This window comes from Pterocles gutturalis, unplaced genomic scaffold (genome assembly GCF_000699245.1).
Source record: "Pterocles gutturalis isolate BGI_N339 unplaced genomic scaffold, ASM69924v1 scaffold16793, whole genome shotgun sequence".
Taxonomy (NCBI): domain Eukaryota; kingdom Metazoa; phylum Chordata; class Aves; order Pterocliformes; family Pteroclidae; genus Pterocles; species Pterocles gutturalis.
The window spans coordinates 1-24,445 of record NW_010120796.1 but is presented as its reverse complement, the minus strand read 5'-3'; the positions used below and the strand labels follow the sequence as shown (position 1 = coordinate 24,445).

Below are 24,445 nucleotides of genomic sequence, written 5' to 3'. Positions count from 1 at the left end.
TGTTTTCACATTCTATTCATAAAACAGCAAGCATCACTTTTGGCATGCGGAGATTCCCTGTACAGCTAAACAAGGCCAAAGCAGGTGGACTTTTACAATATAGTTCACATGATTTAAATTTATACACCTCTGAAGAGATTACTCAAGTTAGAAATACTTAATTTAAAATGACTACTGTACAATGGAAATCACTCACAATATTATAGTTATTTACAAAATACTATCCTGAGAATTTTCTATTAAGCTTCAATTTGAGCAAAGTAGTTTATATATATCTAAGTAACAATGGTTACTTAACACAAGGAAAAATGCCATTGAAAGAGTACAGAAAAGGTTCAGCATGTTGCTCAAATGACTGTCAAGGCTCCTGCTGTGGTTCTGATTGGTCTACAGCTGATGGATTTGACTGAGGTGGCTCAGTTATATTTTCAGGGGGTGGCAGTGGTGGTGGCAGAAATCCAGGTCGTTGAGGTGGATAGTGAGGATAAGATCGCATTGGAAATGGGTTTCTTACTGCAAGAGAATCAGAGCAGTCCAGTTAATAGCAATCACAACAGCCAATGCATACCTGCTCCTCCTGCCCCACATATGTTATGGCTCAGCAATGGCCTACCTAAAGAGATGTCACAAAGTAGACCTAGGTTAAGCATTATGCTCCAGAGAGACAGAGACGCCAGAAGCAGGAGGACAAAATGATCACTTTTCTCAGTAGTCACCTGTGACAGGCTCACGGCAGCAGCCAGGCACTGCCTGTGAGAACAGGCTGCTGCCACCAGCACCTTCGGTCCGCTGCAGCAACCCTGGGCTGCCAGACCTTACAGATATTTTAGAAGGTAACTGTTTCGTTCTTCACAAGTTAATCAGAGAACAGCAAGAGGCAGAAGCAGCCCTCCAGTCTGACACATCTTGCTCCACTACTGGAAACTCCAAGGAAAAACAGTCAACAATTAGTTATGTCCCAAATGCATGCTTTGGTGTGGATACTAGTATACCTCAAAGCTAAAGGATAAAACTTTAAGAGTTATATATGATGTAACCTCATAGCAGGAAGAGGATTAAGGTAAGCATGTACTGGCTTTCCTACCCCAAAAAATGACCCTTTAAATGCTGGACAGTGTATGTGTATTTTCCAGACAAAGCTAGTATGTAAAAACATCATCAATATATGCAATTGTGAAGAAGAAAGCATAAAATGCAATTAACCTTCATCAGAAAAGATGCTCCCCGTTAGCTGAATTGAGAAGCAGTACGTGCAAATAAAGACTTCGGTGTTCACCCAGTGTGGTAACTACTACCTGCACTACTACTTGTGTCCATCAACTTGAAGCAAATGCTGGCAAAAGCTACGTACTTGGAGGAGGAAGTGGAGGGCGCGGGAGCCCGAAGTCTCGTACTGGAAAACATTCACGTGGTCCATACATGCCAGCAGGAGGAGGGGGAGGAAAAGGAGGTCCTCGTCTCATGAAAGGTGCTCTGGGATCTGCAGGCATCAACGGAGGTCTGACTGGAGGGAAAGGTGGAGGAGCAAATCCTGAACTGACAGCTTCACTTTCAGATGCCAGCAACTGATTAGGTAGTGAGTTCTGCAACACAATGAAAACAGGGAGGTTAGCTTAGGGAAAGGGATAAGGAGAGGGAACATCTCCAATCCCATCAGGCCTGCCTTGGTAGACTGTCACACTAGCTAACAGCCAGTTCCAACTCTGCTTTAGCTACAGCATAATACTATGCAAGTCCATCTATGTGCACTGACATCAAAATTTATTCACAAGACAGCAAGTGCTGTGATAAAAGTATACATGTAATTTTACAACTTGACTGCACAGTGCAATATAATGTGACCAATGTACTAGAAGCAAATTTTCATAAATATTTTGCAGGAAATTAAAGCTTCTTTAAATCCAGTTTCTGTTTAGCTACTTACACTAAGGTTAGAATGATCTTTCATCCCATTTCCACTTGGTTCTGTCCGCGGGCTATTTTCTGAAGAGGTTTGTCCATCTGTATGTAAAAGTTACACAAGTTATTCAGTGCCAACGTCCTTCTCTCCACCACTGACTTCAGTATTTTTTCTGAAATCAGGATATATAGGCAAGAAAAAAAAATACTGCTGTACCAAGCAACTGTTCTGCAAGCAGAGAGAAAGACAACTGAGGATCACAAAGCTACGCCCAAGTATTTCCTCCAACTTCTGTACAGGGTGCACATGAATTACAAAGTTCCAGCTTTTACCAAAGATTCTTGTATCCAAATAAGGTTTTTCTTCCATTTGAGGTTTTTTTTTTTTTCAGAAGTTACAAGTGCATTTTTCTAGCAATACATCTTAACATTACTGCAGCAGTTCCACTTTTCCCCTCCCTCCTGCTAATACTTTATTTCCTTGGCAGTTAGGACTTACAACTGCCAAGTTGGAGCCTGGATTTCAGTACCATGAGACATGTTGCTGTTCTGAAGTCAGGTGGTGTGCATTGGACAGCTTTTGATTTTTTTAAATTTGTTGGAGTTTTTTTGTTATTTTTACAAATACCCAAATCTAGCGAAATTATATGCCTCTAGAAAGAAGCATTCACATATGCTTAATGACCTGCTAAATGCCGGCAGCAAGGTTATGCAAACCCCTGTTTCCATTAAGTAGGTTTTGAACTGATGAAGAACTGAACGCAGCTCTTTACATTTTTTTAATTGTTGCTTGCCAGCTGCTGAAGAAAAGGGTAAAAATGTATGCAACAAGTGAGTGCAAAGACAGTGCACATCTCCTGTCCTTCAGTTAGCATCCATGTGCTAGAAGAAAGACCTCAGTGGAACTCAAAGCATTAGAAAGCAGAAGTGAAACACAGAGAGGCTTGGGAAAGGGGGCAGGAAGGTGACTGGCTGTACAGGAACAGAATTGTTTTCCAGCAGAGAACAATTCCTTGTAAAATCTGAACCTCCAACCTGAAACAGAATTCAGCGTTCCCAGTTCTCCCATTACGACACCAAGTAACAAAGGTTCTCTCTCCTATTGCCAGAAAATGGGCAAAGATGGTAACTCAACTCGTAATCATGAGAGTCATTGAATACTGGGTGGCAAAGTTTCTGGTTTGAGTTTAATGGCTTCAGCCTAGCCAGTAAATCAGACACATGTGACTTACTAGACATTAAATAAGGATGAAAACTGCTTAATACGTATCAAGGCTTTAAGCTCTTAAACTGTTTCAGTGATAAGGTTTAAGTCACCAAAACTTTTCTTCTGAGCTTCTGGCTGTTGCTAAGTATCACAAGCTAGAATTTATGTAATTGGCCAATTTAAAACAAATGGTGCTTGGGTCAGTGTAGTGTGTGATTAAGCTGGTGACAACTGCATTGTGAACCACAAAAAGCTGCAACTATGGTAAACAGCTTGAAGGAGGACACCTCAGGACCTCTACTTCAGTACGCAAAGCCAGTGCGTATTTGAAAATTTTGCTTTTATTCTTTCAGTCTTATTGACTCTAACTCTTTCTAACTTCATCAAACATGGCATGGAAATGCAAGTAAGGGTTTGTGATATTTTAATAATGCTGCAGTGAGCCTCATGGGAAGGGCCAAAATAGACTCGAGGCCAATCCTGAATGGTTAATATACAGAACAGTGAAGGTGGACAAAAAAAACACCCACCTCATGACTACCATTCACTGAATCCCATCCACCTGACAGAAGAGACTACTATTGTTGATAACAGGGAAAGACTGCAGCAAGGCTAGCAGGTGTTACACAATGAACATCAGGTCTCTGGTAGCTATAAAGTTGTCCTATTATCATGGCTTACTACATATAGTCAACCTACACTGAGATTCTCCATTTTATAGTATCACAGAAGCAATTCCCACCTGTTTTATCAAAAGACTGCACATTATAAGTTCGTAGTTCTGCTGGTCCAGAAAGTCTTCCAGTATTTGGAGGATTAGGGAAAAATCTTTCTTGTCTTCGAGGAGGAAGAACTGGATCAGTGTAAGGCTCACCTAACATTGAAGAAATCACAAAACAGGTCAGTGAAGATTTTTTCCACCCATTCCATATGATTTTAGACCAGCAACATTCTCTGGATATCTTATGCTCTTATAAATATCCAAAGTGATTACTAATCAGGGTGAGCAAACAAATCTCTAAAAATCCCCAACACAGGAATCCCACCAAGTATGTTTCTAAGGAGCTGCAAAAGAGAAAGTTCATTGATTTTTGGTTTAACAAAGAGTAGAATTTTGAAAGTTATGATTGCCTAAGTTATAAACAGTGGGGCCTGTCAACAGGTCAGATCAGGCAAACGAGAAATTGCATCCTGGGTGGACTTCGAGATTTATAATCAGGCTTTCACATGGATATGCAGCAACTACAATATTGTTTGCCACATCTAATAACTCAGGTACTTTAAGCTGTGTACTTTACCTGATTTTTAATTTTTAACTTGCAGTATTTTTGCTTCTTTATTACAGGTATACAGGAAGGCTGTCCCTCCCCCTGCATTGTTTACTTGAAAAATATCAGTAGCATCCTCTTTATCTCTGTCTTCCTTGAGTGATAATTATAATACAGATGTTTACCAGAAGAAGCGAGACTGAAGACTGATTTTGTCGTTGTTAATTATCAAAGAGGCAGTATAAACATGAAAATATGTACCAAACAGGATGACTGTACCATGGTATTCCTGTACTACTGATATAAACGTGTTTTTGAAAAACATAGTATTTTTCAACATTAGATAGCTATACACTAATGTATCATTACAACTTTTTACTTTCTCAGATCTCTTATTAATTATCCAGCGCACAACTTCTTGCACTACAAATCCCAGCAAAATGATAAAACCGAACAGTTGATTGTACACTGCTAGATCCAATATGTATTTAAAAGACAGCATAGAAAAAGTACAAGTGAACTGCACCATTCAAGAAGGGGAAAAAATCTACTGCTAAAAAAACCTTTCCAGTGTAGTTGCACAGGCAGTTCCAAGAAAGTATTTCATATTTTTAAGCAAAAAATACTTAAATATATACACTGCAAGTCAGTAACTCCATTTTTCAATAGATACTGTAGCTAAGCAGATTTTTATACCTGGTGGAGGCAGCATTATCCTGCGTTCTCTGTCCCAGGGAGGAGACAGGGATCCAGTATCAGATGGTGGTCTGTGGGGATCAGTTAATCTATCAGAACTTGGCTCTCCTCTTTCGTTACCAGCTTCATACGTGGCAGTTGGTCCTCTGGATCCTAATTAAAGAAATCAGAGAGATATTTATCCAGGTATTTTAAATCCTCTATTATGGCTTTCTTCATTGAGTCTGAAAATAGTAAAATAAATCATCAAATGCAAACACTGTCAAGATACGAGAGGCGCATGGCTCCACAGGACTCTCCAACTGTTCGCTGATGACCTGTTATGTTTACTAAAAGTGCTTAAAAAGTTTTTTTGGAATTAAAAATTCCTAGTTCAACAAGAGTGCAACCTAGACTACCTGCAATTAAAAACAAAATAATAATTATTTCAGGAGTTTGAGTTCCTTCGAACCAGAGAAACTAGTGCCCTCACGATATATCTTCTTCTCAGTGCTAAAAAAACCTGCTTCTAATCAAACTAAAAACTAGCACACTGAAAGTTAATATTCTCATTGTAATAAAATATCCACATTGCACTCAACACTCTTCTGGTTCTAATTCTTTATTCAAGAAAAAAAAAAAATAAAAAGACCAGGTCAACACATAACCAAGTGCAAGAGAAACTGCAACAATGAATTATTTTAGGTTGCAAGCTTCCTTTAAAATATATTTGGTCTTAAAAATTACAGAAATACTTAACTCTGGTATCATTCTCCAATTCTCTATCCTAAAATTTGAAGCCATTTCTTGTCTTGTGCAAAGTGAAATCAGCACAATAACTGCGCTGCAGCTGGCATTATTTAAACATATCATTTATTTGATCTGCCCAAGTTACATTAGTGCTCCATTGTGAAATGGGCAGCAGTTATGCCTTTGCATAGTCTCTTTCCTTGCTAATACTACATCCTGAAATCCAGTTTTTACTCTTCCTTACCAGTAACAGCTAAGCTATGATTTAAAGATACATCGGATGCTCAGTTTCATTACTTACTATCTATCTCTATACAAATAAATTGTCAACTATGATTTTGCTTTTATGTGGTATACCTACAGTTGAACACTCAATCTCAAGCTTTTCTGACTTAGAAAATGAATCAACTTTCATATGCACGTGGATATGCTTTTTACAAAGAATTAAAGTAAATAAATAGTCCATGCTGGTTGCTTTAGTTGAAATGTTGATTAGTGAAATCCTTAGAGAATGGACATTTAGACATATTTCCCATGAAATAAGTACAGGTTTCAAAGAGTATAACAGGGGTAGTAAATCAAATAGGAGCTTCTTTATTACCTGCAACAGATGCTGAACTCCACTCTAGCATTTATCTACACTATTTCCACCAACATCAACGAAGGAACAGTTTTTCTTCCCTTACAACCAATGACACCACGGCTTGCTTTCACCTACTTCTCAGACTCTGAATTTTACTCCTTATGCACAACCTTCCTGGTCTCTTATCACTGGGGAAGAAACTGTGTCCACATATAATGACTGCCTCAAATTTAAAACAAAGGGAGGAAAACAAGTTACTGAATTATGACCCTCAATAAAACTGTCTCATGTTTTTGACAATGCAGATACTCTCTCCTCTCACTGACTGTAGACCAATGAGAGGGAAGTGTCAGTATTATTTTTTCAGAAAACTAATCGATTCTTGTTTACTTAAAAATCATAAGTTTATTTCAGCAGAACCCCATTTGTCCAAGAAATAAAACAAGACTAAGTCTGGCTTTTCACTTTCTCAATCAGTGCTTGTAAAGTGAATCCACTGACTGATCTCCTAGTAACAACTAAATTTTCCATTGTACTGTTACACATTAGACAGCTTTAGAAGCACATTGAAAACTGGGAAGAGTTTGCCCAATTAGCTGTTTATACTGAATTGGCTGTTTTAATACTTGTCACCAGCAAGAGGAAAAGGTGTGACAGGTTTATAGTAGAGGAGAGAGAAATCCAGAATAGATACATTTTCAAGTTTAAGAATTGTACCTCTTCCTCCTCCTGCACCTGGAAGCATAGGTGAAAGCCTTAAAGGACCCTCCAATAAAGTTGGAGGGGAAAGAAAAGCTCTTGTTTCAGATGAAGGCCGGCCCATTGGTGAGGGTCCATATGGGGAATGCTCTGGAACAGTTAAAACAAGATACTCAAGTTCACAATGTTTAGTTTAGCAAACTGTATAAAGTAACTAATTTCTCAGGTGAAGTTTAAATTGTATAAGTGAAACGAAAACTGTGCTCTTAGTTACCATGTGTATCATATTCCCAGTCTACTATAATCAACACTACAAATGCTCTTAGTTTCAACAAAATACTCAACACGACCTAAAGTCACTTATGACCCTATTATTTTTTTAAATGACTGCTATTTGTACATACGCACAGCCAAGATAGTTTTCAAATAATTACCTATGTGTGGTCTGGGAGACAAGACCACGAACCAAAACAATCAAGCTATTTTACCATTCAATACTGTACCTCTGCCAAATGGTCTAACTGGAACATCAAGAGCATAAGGATCTTTTTCTAAAAGGTCAAGTTTAAATTCTGCTTCAGTTAATCTGCAAATAAACAACAAAAAAGTACTAAATAACCAAGAAGTGCAAAATTTTTACTGAACTGCACTGTTTACTGGTAGGCTTTCTACTTCAAGGGTTAATGAAGCAAGGTATTTTATTCCCTAAATGAAAAGAAAAAAGACAAAGGACGTCACAGAACTCAGAACTTAAGAATTCCTGAAAGTATTTCTCTATGCTGCTGCAATTAAACTGCAATTCAGAAGCTGAAGTAGCATGTTACATGTCACAATTCCTAGCATGACATTACTCTCATGAGCACTCTAAATTACATTCCAAGTACTAGTTAACTTCACACCTAAAGTTTCCTCTCAACCACCACCACCTGATCTGTTAGCTCAGTATTAATTTCTGAGATAACCTGCAAAATCATTAGGTAACCATGGCATCTGGTTGATACATACATTTCTAAAACAAACAAACAAAAAAACAAACCCCCAAAATCTTTGAGTTACAGTACTACATTCTGCATCTTTCCTGAAATATTTCAATACCTCACATAGTTCTTAAGTTCTTACTTTCTCGCATGTTATCATTACAGCAATGCTCAAATGACTCCCTCTCTCCAACAGAACCCTGTGATCTCCCTGCCCTGTTTGGGCCATAATTGATTAACACAGGTCTAGAAAACACCTAATTGCATAAATTCAAAACATACTCACATGCCAAATTGTATTTTCTTAGAATTAGATCAAGAATGCACTTACTTTTGTCTGTTATGTGCATTTTCTTTTTTTATATCGTTGAGGTGTCTTTCAGCTGCTCGGGCTGTCAGCTTTGGGGAGGGACAAAAATCAGATGCTTAGGTATTGCTATTTATTAATTAAATGCTTCATAAAATGTGACAGATCCTAGATGCAAGACTTTTTTCTATCTGAAGTTTCTGGACTGTATTTCCACAAGATATGACTCGTGTATAAAGCATATGAAACAGAGCCTCACATAGGTCACCAAATGACATTAGCAGCTCTACTACCCAAATTTTTGAGGAATGATATGGCTTTCCTGCAGGTTCTTATCTCCCTTATGAGGAAAGGCTGAGGGAGCTGGGTCTCTTTAGTTTGGAAAAGAGGAGACTGAGGGGTGACCTAATTAATGTTTATAAATACGTGAAGGGTGAGTGTCAGGAGGATGGAGCCAGGCTCTTCTCTGTGACATCTAGTGATAGGACAAGGGGCAATGGGTTCAAGCTGGAACATAGGAGGTTCCACTTGAATATGAGGAAAAACTTCTTTACAGTGAGGGTGACAGAGCACTGGAACAGGCTGCCCAGAGAGGTTGTGGAGTCTCCTTCTCTGGAGACATTCAAAGCCCGCCTGGATGCGTTCCTGTGTGATCTGATCTAGGTGTTCCTGCTCCGGCAGGGGGATTGGACTAGATGATCTTTCGAGGTCCCTTCCAATCTCTAACATTCTGTGATTCTGTGATTCTGTGATTCTTAAAACTGCAGAAATGAAATTCTTTGGCTATAGCTGCCACAATATGTACAAGATTTAAAGTCTCAAATTTTAGGTAAGAAAGTTTTATTTTAAAATCACATAGTTAAAAACTCAAAAATTATGACCACAAAGTGCTGCAGCTTTTAACAGGATTTTATCTTACACAGACCATTCTGTGAAGCCAAATAATGTATTAGTCAAGAGATATTTTAAAGTTTCCTGTTTGGAAAAAAAGGTAAAAATGGATTTTGTAGCAACATTCTTAGGAAGCTGTCAATGGAACATGCTGTTCTCACAGGACATAGCGTCTTCTCTTAGTTGATAAAAGACGTCAAGTACATCCAGGGAAAATATTAAAATGGCATTGAAACAAGGCCAAAAGCTTTTATTATTAGCAAAATGTCACACACTTGTTAAATGGTAACATTATTCCAGCAGATTTATTGCTACAGCAAATAATATTGTAATATCATTCTACTGTGCTCATAGGTATCCAGCTTAATTATTCCAACTGTTTTATGATAGAAGTATTTTTAACATGCTTTTGTGTATTTCTGCAAGAAATCTGTATGTTTAAAGGTGATAGATTAGAGTAAATTTTGATTATCTTTTTTTAATAAGAAACAAAAAAGTGATAAAGCAAGCTATTCAAATCACAGCAAAGGAAGACACACGAAATTCAGAAAATTCAGTATTTGGAACTTACCCAATTATCATGAGCTTTTTTCTCATGTGAAGTAATCTGTGAAGGAGAGATTCATTAGATAATTTTTCATCTAAAACAGAAAACTTGAGTATATGCTCTTATTAATAAATTTAATGTGTGTAGATAATTTACATCTAAAACATCTAAACTTTAAATTTTAGTTTTTAATAAAGTTATCTGGCGATCTCTGCTATGACATTGTGTCAGTCAAAATCAGATGGCATTGAGAAGGCAGGGCAGAAAGAGGGCAAAAAACCCACCCAACAAATCCAAGCCAAATACAGTATCACAATCTAGCTGAAAGTGGTACTTCTGCTGCAATAACATCCCTCCTACTTGGCATAGATGGTACACACAAAGCACACACCTGATTCTGGTAAGAACGAATGGTTCTTTCTAGCTCTTCTTCAAGATCTTTTGCTCGCTGTCTGTAACAAAATTAGGATTTACACCATTGTAATAAAATGTGAAGTAAAGTTATTTTAAATACAGTAAACACAACAGTAAACACAAGGTATAATTAAGATTTTTTTTATCCAAAAGACAGTATTGTCACTTAGGTCCATGGGATACATAAAAATTACCGTAGCAGTGGAAATTCTAAGCCCTTGATGAGTGCAAACAGGAATGTAAACAAAAGAACAGAACCAGAAAACACAACATCTACCCAACTTTTCAGTGGTCTATCATGTTTCCAACATAAAAGATATTCCTCCATATATGCCCTAACAGCCAGCCTCACCCAGCTCAGCAAATGTACCAACGTGGCTGGAGCATCATGCTGTCACAGGCTACCCCAGTCAGTCCTCAGGGATAGTCACTTGCACTAAAGTGATTTCAAGACCACAAAAAGGATGATGCCACCTCTGCTGCCTGCTGCCCTGTGCAAAGCTTCTGTAAGTTCTACACAGTCTCAGCAGGTAGGCCAGAGACACATCCATTGTTTAGTTATACTCCATTTGCAATATTAATATTCTCTTTACGATGTCTGCAAAGCTCATGTTCTGAGTAAATCAAGAAGGGTAAATTCTGTCTTCCTGTATGAATACTGAAGAACGTCTACAAGAACTTTGCATTCTGGAAAAAAACCTAATCTAATTAACTCTTTAGGAAGCATTGTTGATCAGTATCATTCAGTTAGAGTCAATACTCCCATAAACAATGAAGGAAGATTCAGAATATACATTACAGATTGAAGAATTGTGCCATAGTTTGAGAAGCCATGGAAACAAACCAGAGGCACACAATTGGTGTAACACAAAACAGAAAAGCAGTTAAAAAACAACTACAGAAAACATTCCCACATCACAGTATTTTAGTAAATAATTGCTAAACAGAAATACTATTTGACAAACTCAGAGATATAGAAACAGAATACTATAACTAGACAACATAAAAATGTTAGGATCTATAGGAAAATGGAACATTGCATTTGTTTCACAGCATTCTCTTAAATTCATATTTTTACTTCTGTTCAGTAAAGGGAACTACAGATCCACTTCTACCATTCCATCCATTAAAGCTAACACGTCAATACAATTTGCATTCTAATGGAAGAAAAGTGGCTAGCGATCTTCCATACCCAAATTTTTTAACAAAGCAAAACTGTTACATACAAACTAGCATGTAACACACACACACAATACAAAGAAACTGGAAGAAAATACATTCAGTTATACTAGTGCTTTTATTAATTCTCTATTGCCTTTTGTCCACTTTCAAACAAGTGATTCAGCAACTAAAATGTGTAATTACCTGTAGCTGTTTAGTTCTTCAGCAGCATGGTTAATTTTTTCATCTACTTTAGAAAGCTTTTCTTCCTTCTGTAGGCGTTCCCTCTCTTCTACTGTCAGCTTCCTTTAAGGAAATTCAAAAACTATGGTTAATTCTGTTTCAAGTCAACAATCTTGTAACTACTGTCAAGAAAAACTCTCCCGATTATTTAGGTGTGATGAATACATGATATTTATCCAGGTAAAGAGTTTTATAGGCAACATATGAAGTAGCATAAATAGCACTAGTTTGTATTCATAATTAGTTTATTCAGTTCATTAACTGTTCTATATGAAACAATTAGACCACCACTATTCCTAAAAGGAATCTGGAAAACAATCCATATTCCCAAAGAATATTTCTATTTGGGGGCACTACAGAAGAGAAAACCCATATTTCAGACCACAGATTATGCACAAGGTAATTCTGCAGAACACACATAGATATTACTGCTGCATACAGCCCTGAATGGATAAACTGGTAATTTTCCTGTAAACAGCAGTCCTTAGTAATCAAACTATCTAAATTATGGATCTTTTGAACATGATTTTGAACTTCTTTTCTACTCAGTCTTCATTTCCCACTTTTCTATTTCACTTGTTTGAACACACCCAGCTTCTTAAAAGACACCCGGTTAATACCAGTAGCCTATCTTATTCTGCTATCTCATCACACCAGCTTCTCCCCACTCCTTTTTGGCTCTTCTAAAATCTTTGATAAGCAGCACGCATTGGTTCAGCTTCAATGTGGTATTTTTAAATATCATCCACAGAGTCTGCTAACAGTCTTCCTTTTTGACTGTCCAGCACAGCTTCTTTTTAATAGGTTCCTTCGCATTTCCACATCAACCCCCACGCCCCGCTTTTTAACATCAGATGTTAGCATAGGTTTTGTTGCACCTACAAAGATGACAAATATCTATACAAATATATATATATTACAGAGCAGATTATTGAAAGTAATACTTTAAAAAGGTCCTGCATATTGCTCAGTATAGGAACAAGACTTGCGCTGCTTCTCTTGCAGCCTTCAAGATTATTTATAGTCCTTGAAGAAATATTTTCTGGCTAGTAAAACTAATTTTACCATCACGCCCTAAAATGATGCCCACTGTTCCCTCCCTGCCCCAGCCCCCCCACACACACTTGTGAAGGTTACTACATGGCCCATCCCATCCCAATCAACTTTATTTCCACTCTTTAACATATTTCTGATTTGAATCAGTAAGTCATAATCCCTACTATTATCCTGACTGTGAGGCAGATAGAACATGAGGGCTGTACTATCTTTCTTGGTGAGAAAAGCCTGATTCACAGTGGTTCTATGTCGCTTACCAATAATAGTTAGCTTGCCTATGTTTTAACTCTAAGCTTAGTTTTACATATAGCATCCCTCTGCTCACATTACTAGCTCTCTTTACCAAATAAAATATACTGCACAGTTAAAGCAGCTACTAATTATCTTTCTTTCAGCAACTTTGATAGCTGTATTACATCATATCTTAATTAAAAAAAAAATAAAATCGAGCTTTCCAACTTTAGTCACCTTATTTCATTTAAAATTTATTAAGTCTTGTTTTATCTTTGTTTCTGTGCCTTCCTGCGGAAAAGACCTAAAATAATACAACACTACTTTCACGGAAACAACTTCTATAAAATTACTGTGAGCACAAGTGTACATGAAGATGTACCATAACACATTTTTCACAATTCAGAAAACTCTGGAAAGCAGTATTCAAATTTTCAATAATTTTCAGCTCCCCAAATCAGAGTTATATTCAAATCAATCAGTAAGCATTGAATATAAAAAGAGGAACCAGCACCTGTGTAGTTTCATTTCATTTTCTTGATAAAGCTCAGTCATTACTTTAAGTTTCTGCTGAAGCTTTTGAACTTCACTTTCAAAGTGTTCATTTTCAGACTGCAAGGAAGCTTGCTGACTTTGAAGGTTTTCTATGCGTTCTGTCAAATTTAGAGATAATTACATTGGGACAATGCACGACTTACAAAATTAAAGTATTTGCAACATTTTAGTACACAAAAAGTCTGTAACACCCTTTGATCCTATTTTAATAATATAAGCAATATTATGTTAATATATTTCAATATATTGGAATTATAGAAATTGAAAAGCAGTATTGCTCCTTTGGATGGGAAGTCAGCAACTATACTCTCTACCTGCCACAAAGTGCAGCTCTGAATGCGTATCTTGCCTTTGCTCTAAATTGTACAGCTTCTTTGAAAACAACACAGTTTTGTAATTCACCATATACATTTTCATTTAGGGCTCTTATTATTGTAATTATTCTACTAAAGTAGTAAAATCAGTACATCATACACTTGCAGATTTACCCACACGAAGTCTTGCTGAGTCACCTGAAGAGATAACTCAGATTTGTCAAACTACTTTATCTTTCCAAATTAAAATCAGCCATGTTTCTTTTCCTATTTACTACTCCTATGCCCCTCTTCAAGAAAGCTTCAAGTAAGTTTGAATATCCTTATGGGACAGAGTTACAATCAATTTGGAAAACACACTAGCACAAAGAGGCAGTTTAAAGGACTGTCAAAAACTGCAAAACACAGTGTTACAGGGCATTTCATCACCCAAATAACAAAGCACAGTACATTCAAATGTGATGGCTACTCCACTGGCTGTCATCGATAAAAGCAATAGCTAATTACAGGCTTTAATTTGAATTAAGTGGCAGTGTTTTCATTTCATAAGGTTTAATTCAGTAGGTCCTACACAACAAAGTTAAACAGAGCAAGATGTTTTTAGGTTCAATTCTCTAAATGCAGTATTTTGGATTTTAGGAAGTATTGAGCTTGCACCCATTACAAACTAATTACAATTAAGCTACCATTTTTAACAGATGGTTTTAAAATTTAACTTAAGACTCCAGTTTCATATCCAGAAACTATGTAAAGGTATTGTATATTTATTAAAATCACTTTGCCCATGTATTTTAAGATTCTATAACTTAAAATTTGCAAACGGTGCTTTAGCAGCTTCGATTGTTTTACCTCTAAAATCAAATACTTAAAATAGCTAGGCAACTTAAACTCAAGCAGGCATTTTTAAAATCAAGTGGAGCTGTTAATGTAAACTTAACTCAGTCTTTACTGCAAGTAATACTTACAGCCTGTAATACCATTTTACACAAGCAGCATCTTATTAAGGGCAAAACATTTAATTACCTGTAAGTTCTCCTTTAGCTTTATTTTCATCAGAGAGTTTTGAATACATTTGATCTCTTTCTGTTTCCAGGGTCTTTAAGCAAGCATTTAACTACAATAAAAATTTTTTAAAAAGAACATTTTAAAATTACCAGAAACTGTTTGCATGCACAAAGTATCAAATTAAACATTAAAAGACTATGAACTCAGTGATATTGATACCTATATGGAATTAAACGGACCATTAAAATTGTGTATATCCCCTCTAGTTTCCCCCCCTTGCATCTGCAAGTTCGTTAAAATCACATACCTTTGCAGCATAGATCAATTTCTTTACAGTTCGTTTTTGCTGATCATCTGATTGACAGAACAGAATAATAGGTCACACATGAAGCACAAAAAGGTCTGTGGCAGAGCTTACTATTATTGTTTCTATAAAAAAAGCCATCCCCAACATACCATGATAGGCATAGCATACTTGGAGGAAAAAGAAAAAAACCAGGAGGGCAGGGAATACGCCTATGCCTACTGGTTTGTTTGCCAATCAATCAGATCCAGAATGCTCATGTTAAAAGTGATGTGCTGAATACACATGGTAAGATTTACTGGGATGTGCCCTGTGGTATAATCAGCACCAGCACAAAAAGAAGCTGCAGCAAGAAAAAACAGAAAGAAAGGCTCTTCTGCACTTCTCTTTTGAGGGGACCCACATCTACACCCATCTGATTCCAGTGCTACCAGACTGCTTGCAACAAATAACACCTGTGTAAGGCCAAGGAAGCAGAAATTAGGCTCTAAGGACCCACAGTCCTACTGTTGGGAGGAGCTTCAAGAAGAAATGAAATCAAAGCAATGTTTCCACCTAAAAATGTTTTGAGAATCACTGCTTAATACTAACATAAGTAATTCTACAAGAAACTGAGCACTGAGTCTTTACATTGCTCTATGATAATATGTATGCTTTAGCTATATCCACACACTGCTAAATAGTAGCATAGGTTGTTATTCCAGCATCAGTTGACTGTCCAACATAAATGATATTGGGTGAGTTTTGAAAATCTGACTTCTACAAAGCTAATCTTTCAACTTTCTTGGAAGTTTGTTGGTTCTGTATTTCTAAAACATCTATTAAATTAATATTTAAGATGGGAAGCCATACAAATCATACCTAAGTGCTCTCCATTCTCTGTTTCACCTTTTATATCCGTGTCCCAGTGGTTATCTTCAGCATCATCATCTTCTCTTATTGCTGAACTCCAGTCTTTCATCTTCAGTAAGTACTGTGTCAGTGACTAAGAAAAAGCCCACACGAAACACAAACAGCAAAATAAATACATGCAATAAAAATGTAGTTAACATTACAATTACTTTTCCAGGATTTCTTCCTTTACTTCGTTCCTTCAGTAGATTACGCGAGCCCCATATACAGGACTCTAGATGTCTCATATTACTTTTTCTGTTAAAACACATACCTGCAGGTCAACAGGCGTGCCCTTGTGAAGACTTTTCAGATAGCCAAATACGCACGCTTTTAACAGGGCTTGTGTATGTAAGGTACACGCATGTCAGAAAATACTCCCAAGTCCCATGCTCCCACTTCAAAAAAATGCAAATACTCTATCAGAACTAAAACAGTTTTTCCTCATTAAACCTGCTGGCTTCCCAGGCTATCAGACTGCTCCATTGTGCTGCTAAGCAACCTTTTTTGCTCATCAGGAAACCAGACATTAGAGGATGGAGACAGCAAACAAAAACCCAAAACAGATTAATGCATATTAAGACAAGGAGAGGTTGTTAGACTTTCTTGGAACTCAACGATTAACATCAGTCAGAATAATTTGATTCAATGCTAGCTGTCATAATTTACCTTGACTTGACTCTCTTTATTTTTCAATACTTCTTCTATATCTGCTTTAGACGATTCAAACATCTTAGTTTGTTCATTTAGTTCACTAAATCGTTCACCCCAACCTTCAGCTTCTTGTAAAAGCTAAAAAGGGAAATACCAGATTAGCACGATTGCCTATTATGACTGAGAATCAAGGACAAACATGTTGTACTTGAGCGTGTTACGTATATTATCTATACATAAGCAGAATTTTAACCTCTCACCCATTAGTAAGAATTAACAGAGATACACTACAAGACAGTTAAACCTCAAGAGCTGAAAAATAAGACATCTATATTACTGTCCAGTTACCTCAGCTGCAATAGCTCTCCACTGTCATTAGTTGTCAGGATACTTTTAAACATTCATAAGAACAGTTCAGTTAATATTCCATTGTTTAAAAACCCTGATGTTATAATAACAATGGATATAAAATAGTGACAATTTGTGTAACAGCTACAAACACTGGGGAATGGATGGAGAGAACACTCATTCCCCAATATGCACACACACTTCTGGAATTGCACCTGTCTCTTTTCAACCTAGAAGAGGTTGGTGAGGTAAGGAAAACTAGGAAGCTTTTCAGGCAGCTATTTTAATTCACGTGACTTGCAAAACTGCATTATTTCTCCTACTGTCCTCCATATCTCTTGAAGTAATTTTAAAATTTTATTTTGAAAAAACTTCCTTGTTAATGAAAGTCACACCAACTGCATGTAATCAACACCTACTAGTACGCATCTTTGTAATTAACTATGGTTAACTAAAAAGATTCCAAGGCTACATTTTACAGACATCCCCTAGTAAAATCTCATTTCACAAAAATACTTCACAGCAGTAAAAGCATTAGTACACTTAAGCACCAGTTCATTAAAAATAACCACTGCAACCCATTAACTAATTAAACCGTGCTTTCATACACAGTGAGAATGAAATTGAACCGATGCAAATTTCTGTTAAGACAAAACATGCAGTACAACAACATGGGCTACAGTACAAAAATATCTGTCTTAGAGTCTGTCAAAAGAATATTCCTTAAAGTTGCACAACAGGCAACCAATTTAAAAAGCAGTGAATGCACAGAAAGGAATAACTAGGTTGAGCAACAAGAATGTAACAGCCAGTTATACTAAAAATAAAACCAGAAAATGGTAGTTAAACAGGGGAACTGCCATGCAAATAGACAGCAAGCCTGAATGTTACTTATCAAAGATAAACTAGAAAGTATAAAACAAAAGGTATATGACTAGAATTGGATGAACCCCACTTGGCACACAACTGCACCTTTCAAGCAGTAAAAGCCATGTATGAATTTGCAGCATCATGCAAACTACGTATTACAGATTTTAAACAAATACTCTTCATGCTAATACTGCTCAGAAGACATACACAGGCAACTACTTTTATCATTAAATGTCATCCTTAAAGAAAAGCTAAACTTTAAGAGATTCTTTCTTCATGAAGCCAAAGAGAAAACAAATTGACAGAACTTTATATACCTGTAAATTACAGTAAAGAGAAATAGCAAGGATTTGCAATAAGCTAAAGCAATATATATTTCCAATGTTCCTGCAAAAAAACCAAAGCACAGAAGTTTGGAGTTGATTAACAGTTCCCTTGTTCAAACTAAAAGGCCCAATCCTCTCTCTGACACATCATAAATCTGAGCACATCTGTTACAGTGTTTAAGCTATGATGTGCCAGAAGATTATGACCCATTAGTGCGAATGGACAGAGGAAGAAAGTACTCTAGTTTCTGTGAACAAATAACACCTTTGTTACCTTTTGAGAAAAAGTGAAATTCCATCTTAAAAAAAAAAAAAAGAAAAATAAAAAAGGGATATGGGTATTCTAATATAGCAAACTAACTCACATGCTTACAACAACCTTATAAAAGGGAAAACAAACAAGCAAATTAGATACTTTCTCTTTTTCCTTATCAGGTTCCATCAACTCTTAGCAGGTTATTTATCTACTAAAAAGCACAGCAAAATACAATATACACAAATGCTCTCAAATTAACAAAAACTGCAACAAAGCTCAGTTAACAACAAAGTGTAGTAATTAATCCTAAATAATGTGGTTAAGGAACAACTATACCCAGGTTATTTTACCTGAAAGGAATGCAAAAAGCCTTATTTTTATCTATGAACCTGGCAAGTTAATTACATCCTGGAAGTTGTCTTTACTTTTTTTTTCCTGGTTTTGCTTGATATAAAATGATTGCGTATAAAATGTAGACTAATTGTCAACACTTAATATTATCTTACTATGTACTATTTTTTATTAAAAGGAAAGAAAGATATTATTTTCACATGCACACAACTAACTGTATTATTTCTGTTTGAACCCAAGAAATTAACAGAGAAAAAAACCCCTCTCTATTAAAACTTTGTGTATTGCTTCTCAAAATTTAATACACAAGTACACTGTCACATTTGAAGTAAAGCACCAAGACCAGGCCCTTCCTCTTCACAGAAACAAAAAAGGATGTATAGATGATACAAAAAACTCTTGAAATAAAATAATTCTCAAGCAACTTCATCTCACAGTAGTAGCACCCAAATCTACTGTTTCTCCACTCACAGCATCTAATAACATTGTGCTCCCTCTTTTTGTACTCACAAACATCTACTCCTTCTAAAATTAACAGAAATACATGAAGTTTTACTGATAACAGACTTGGGCAGAACTCAAATATTTCTCCTGCAGAAAATTTTCTACTTCTAGTAACCTTTTTTTTTTCCAGAATCAGTAAGTCTGATATGCACAATATTTTGAATAAAGCATTTCCCAGCTTCTTTAAGACTGCTAAAAACAAACAAGCTGGTATTTCTGCTCCCTGTCCCCTTCTCCCCCCCGGATGTCTGTATCAGGTTACAGTTTGGACAACAAGAAGAACATCAGTCAGTCAGGACAATAGGCACATACCCATTAAAAAGAAACAAAACAAACAAACAAAAAACCAAGTCCCAAAACCCAAAAAATTCCATGGAACACTTAATATGCTTTTGTCAGAAAAAAAAAATAGTTTAATTGTAAAAGTAGTCATTGCACAGGACAGCTATTGCATATGCTGAACATTTTAAAATAATCCGCATTCTTTGGGATCTGGCTACAGCACTGAGGAAACCAAACAGCTAAAATTTGGGAAGTAACAGTCTTCTTTCCCTTCATATTACTTACCTGACTTTCCATTAATTCATCCATAGTGATACTACAGAAAGTTTTTTACCTGCCTTTTGCATACTCTGCAATTTATTATTTCTTTTGTTTTCTGGATCAGGTATAACGATTATCTCTCTGCCTCTGTGGAGGATCCTAGCTGCTCAAATCTTTCTGCTTTCCTCTAGGTCTCAGCAAAATTCTTATTAGTCCTGCATTACTGCATGTTCTCTTTCTCACTGAATGCAGGTTTCCCCCCAACTCTAATTATTACATTTATTTTAAAACAGGACTGTTTCAGACAAAGTTATTCCAACATAAAATCATTGTAGAGCCATGTCTTCTTCCTCATTTCATTTACTAGAACATGCAAGGGGTATTCACAAAGACGTCAAGTATGAGCTCCTTAGAGAAATCATATTTACCTAGTATCATAAGAAAATATAGTATTTCTAAGGATAACTAGGAAGAACCCACCTGTTTCTCACTTTCCTGGAGATGGCAGTTTTCATCTACTGCATCTTGAATGGATGTCTTGAGTCTCTCTGTATTAATCTGATATACTTTTAGGGTGGACTTGGCCTAAGTCAAATAAAGAAGTGTGTTGTTTGAACAGTATAGGTGAAGATATAAGTGGGACTATGATGGTATTATTTGACTTGATTCTCAAGTTTCCTAGCTGTACTATATATGTATTCTCATATCTTCCCTGCAATTTCAGTAGTTTTTTGCCCATTGTAGTTTTGCAACACTGTATACCATTGTTGAGTAAGAAGGCACAGAAAAGACGATAACTGTACTTCCCAATAAACGCCAATCACTATATGAATTTCAAAGTTGCTAAATCAAGTCACCCAAAAGTGCTAAGCCTTAAAAAGGCTTCTGGTTTACACAGCATATTATTTCTGCACCTTTAATAGAAAAAAAACCAAAAAACAACAGTAACTACATCAAGAACACAGAAATTGCAAAGATTTGAAAACAGAAACTATGAAGATTGGACATACCTCAGCAATTTGTGACTGGATAGATTTTGCTTCATTCTCTAAAGACTCCACTCTCTGCTGAATTTCAGCCACCTGAAAATTATTAGTTGTCATATAGCTTCTTCCACAGATCTGACTGAAAAGGTCTAGGTAATTAATAAAGGTATTTTAATTTTCAAACTGAGAAGGTTCTATTGCCAAATCAGTAAAAACAGCTTTTCTTAAGTATTTTCCTAGTATGCTACAGGGAGTACGAGGGGAGACTAAGTGGGATATGTAGCTTTTCTTTCAGAAAACCCAAAGAGAATAGAGTTCATCTCCTCCCTAGAGAATTTTTTGTGGGATTTTTTTTTTTTAATGAATAGCAATGAAGACAGGATTCTATTTATTCTTACCAAGTTATCATTTTCTGATTGCTTAGATTTTTCTTCTTCCAGTTGTTTTTCTAGATTCTCTATTTCTTGGTTAAGTTCCAAGTTCGACTCGTTCAGTTTTTCATGCATTTCCTAAATCAAGTTGTTTTAACAGTCAACATAAAACATTTGACATTAATTACATATGAAGATAACAGGTATGTTTGGTATATGACAGCAAACTAGGTTTAACAAATTTCACCATATCAAGGATAAATCTCAAAGTACTCTAGACTCTTGCATGTTAATATAACCTGTAACAATTAGTTCTATAGGATCTGAGATGCAGAATGAAATAAATCTATTTGATTTTCATTACATAAATTTTATAGAGACCATTAGGTATTTGATTCTCTTTTTCTGAACTGATTTACAAATGTATTCTTAGTTTGGGGGATATAAACAATGTAGTGGTAACTTTTGCTTACAATTGTGCTCCAGTAGCTTATAAAATATGTTTGAATTATATTAGATGTAAGAAAAAATACTTTGTGCGCTAGTCTCTCTCCCTCCTAGACACAGGAACAATTTATTTTTTAAAAAATTAAACATTGTCTAATATCAATAATTTTTAATGCACTTGTTGCAAAAACTTCTGTTCAATTTAAATGCCTTGCTTCTATGTAATTTTCAGTAACCCAGGACTAAAAAAAAACCACAATCCTCTTAATTAAAACAATTAAGGTTTTTGGTTTTGTATTTTTGTTGGGTTTTCTTGTTTGGTTGGGTTTTTTGTTTGTTTTTATATGGGCAGTATTTTTCCAAAACACTGCCTTAAATGGAAATTGTTATTTCTACAATTTATCTTTTTACCTCAAAAAAAGATGCATCTGTTGATTCTTTCATAACGTGGTCATCCTTCAGAGACAATTCTAAAACTTCAAACTGAAAAAGGAATACTTTATGTCAGAATATATATAAACAATTGCTTAAATAATAGCACTTATTTCTGATGCTCTGATGTGAAACATAGCCACCGCCTAAATATTCACAAATGCACCTTGCTGGAAATCAGGAAAGCCTTAGCCCTAGCAGACCATCCCAGTGGCATACAGCAAAAACATTTTACAGTTGCTTCCAGTAAAACATATTGTATTAAGAGTTAAAGGCAGAACTTGCTAACAGCTTGACTGTACTTAGAGGCACTGACAGGAAAAAGCATTTACAGAATCACTTTAAAAGCTTTAAACATCTTACTTTTAAGTAAGTTTAATACCTTAAATCCAGAAATGGGCTCAGTTTATCAAGTGACACATACGAAAGCAATAATGAGGACTATTACCTCTTTTTTGCAAAGGCTGAGTTTTTCAAGAATTTGGCATTTATCTTCAACTAGTTCAGCAATTTTATTAGCAAGCTGTTTTTCCCTTCCTAAAAAAAGAAAGACAGTTAAATGTTGCAACAGACAAATAACTGAGTAAAAAAAAGTCATGCTCCAAAGAAAAGGTATGAAAAATAAGCTTACCTACATAAAGTCGACTTCTAACCTGAAATAAAAAGAATACTGAAAATGTATGATCAATTACTCTTGCATGGTATCTGAAAACTAATCTTTTAAACTGTGGTTCCATTATAATTTTAACTATGGAACTCAGAAGTATAAATACAGGCTGCTGTTAAAAAGGGGTAATTGCATCCTCTGCTCTTACCCCCTCCATAATGGTGTTTGACCTGTCCTTCTCCCACTCCAATTAAACAGAGAGAAGAGGGGAAAAAATCCTTATTCACAATAGCAGAAAACCCTTACCTCAAAAATATAATCTGATTTGTGCCTTAAAGGGTTTCAGTACTACACTTCTCAAAGCCATCAGCTTAGAGTTCACAAACGGCACACAACAAAATTGGTTCAGTGTTCCAAGCCACAGAATCAAGGTCACAGGCCAAAGAGTTTTAAAACACCTCCCTTGATAGGAATCCATCTGGATTGCTTTTGGTTATAATTACCTTTAAAGACCTTAGCTGATCTGGCTATAGCCAGGGTAGTCACAGAGATATCAATACACACAGAAATACACAAACCTTAGGGAAGTCCTCTATATCCCATAAAAATAATTTAAGGGCTGACTTTGAAATTCTGATCTAGAAATTAAAAAGGGAAGGAAAAAGGAAGCTTTACCAGAGCGAGTTTCATTGCATTTACTCCAATTACAACAGTCACTCAGTATATGTCCAAACACTTACTGTCTTGAAAAAACAGGCTACTTCTCAATTTCTCTTTTAGAGGGATTCTAAGTTCAATCACAATAGATTTAAAACTCTGAAGCATTATATATCTTGAACAGAATAACAATTTAAGTTCAAAGCATTTATGGACTCTACACATCTGCATGTAACTTGAATACTTACTGATTGATAACTTCTATACAGGAACAAAAAAACTGTAAAGGCTCCAACAGTGCCAGCACAAATTACTATTTCCCACGGGAAACCATACAGATCAGGACCAGGTCTCATTTCTTCAGGCAGTGAAGCCACAGCCTGAAAAATAAAGTAAAAAGCTTCAACTCTTCGAAAACAGACTAAAATTTTCAACAGAAATAGACATTACATGTTGACTTAGCTCATTTCTAAGACTTGTACATCTATATTTTTTTCCAAAAGGCTGGGAAAATGGTTAACAGAAGCCTTTGATTTTTAAATTATACATTTAACAAATGAAGAAAAAAAATACAAAAGGAGAAAGATTCCAATAAGATATAATCATGATTAGATAAAGTTCTGAAAACTTCTCCTTCTGAACCTACCAATTACAGTAAAATCTTCTTCAAGTTGTCTACATGTTTCACTGTTAGAAAAGTCAATACTAATAAATATTCTATGATTTACTGGTAGAACATTTGTTTGGTATAACAGCCTGCTAAACCAACTTCGTGCTAAAATAACCTCCTGAACACAGACAACAATTTAACGCATTTCAAACACTTAAATGCACTCACATTTTTCTGTAAATGGGTATCACTGTTCTCTCACAGATGTAACTCGCCTCACGCAGCTCACGCCTGCTACGCGTGACCCGTGTGTAAGAGCGTGTCACTGTGCAGCAAACCCCCCCCCCCCGTTTCCGTAACAAAATGCACCAACCCCCCCCCCCCCTTTTCCGTAACAAAACGGCCACACTCCCCCCGCGGCAAGCCACGAGGGGTGTGCGCGTGGCCGTGTCAGACCCGGGGGGCTCGTTTCACCGCTTGGGCGTTTTGAGACCCCCGCTGCTCCC

General features: G+C 36.2%; 1 protein-coding gene across 1 annotated transcript; it reads right to left on the bottom strand.

Annotated features, from left to right (window-relative positions):
* Positions 1 to 206: 206 nt before the first annotated feature.
* Positions 207 to 23,718, bottom strand: CTAGE5 (CTAGE family, member 5). Its single transcript, XM_010077028.1, has 23 exons — positions 23,578 to 23,718; positions 22,697 to 22,718; positions 22,514 to 22,602; positions 22,045 to 22,116; positions 21,214 to 21,324; positions 20,840 to 20,911; positions 20,310 to 20,414; positions 16,647 to 16,769; positions 15,948 to 16,071; positions 15,090 to 15,136; positions 14,801 to 14,891; positions 13,423 to 13,561; positions 11,583 to 11,684; positions 10,195 to 10,255; positions 9,828 to 9,863; positions 8,390 to 8,457; positions 7,585 to 7,667; positions 7,100 to 7,231; positions 5,071 to 5,223; positions 3,849 to 3,980; positions 1,925 to 2,001; positions 1,352 to 1,583; positions 207 to 513 (listed from the first exon to the last, which is right to left on the bottom strand). The coding sequence occupies exons 1-23, from the start codon at positions 23,683 to 23,685 to the stop codon at positions 359 to 361; spliced, it is 2,334 nt and encodes a 777-aa protein (XP_010075330.1). The 5' UTR covers positions 23,686 to 23,718; the 3' UTR covers positions 207 to 358.
* Between the last annotated feature and the right edge of the window lie 727 nt (positions 23,719 to 24,445).

Bases quoted from the DNA above. Each gene is read 5' to 3' on its own strand.
- CTAGE5 (XM_010077028.1), bottom strand. From the start codon at position 23,685: ATGAGACCTGGTCCTGATCTGTATGGTTTCCCGTGGGAAATAGTAATT. The intron at 21,325-22,044 runs GTAAAAAGATAA...AACTTGATTTAG, and splicing joins CAGATGCATCTTTTTTTGAG to GAAATGCATGAAAAACTGAA. The intron at 16,072-16,646 runs GTAAATTATGAC...GCTTTTTCTTAG, and splicing joins ATAAAGAGAGTCAAGTCAAG to TCACTGACACAGTACTTACT.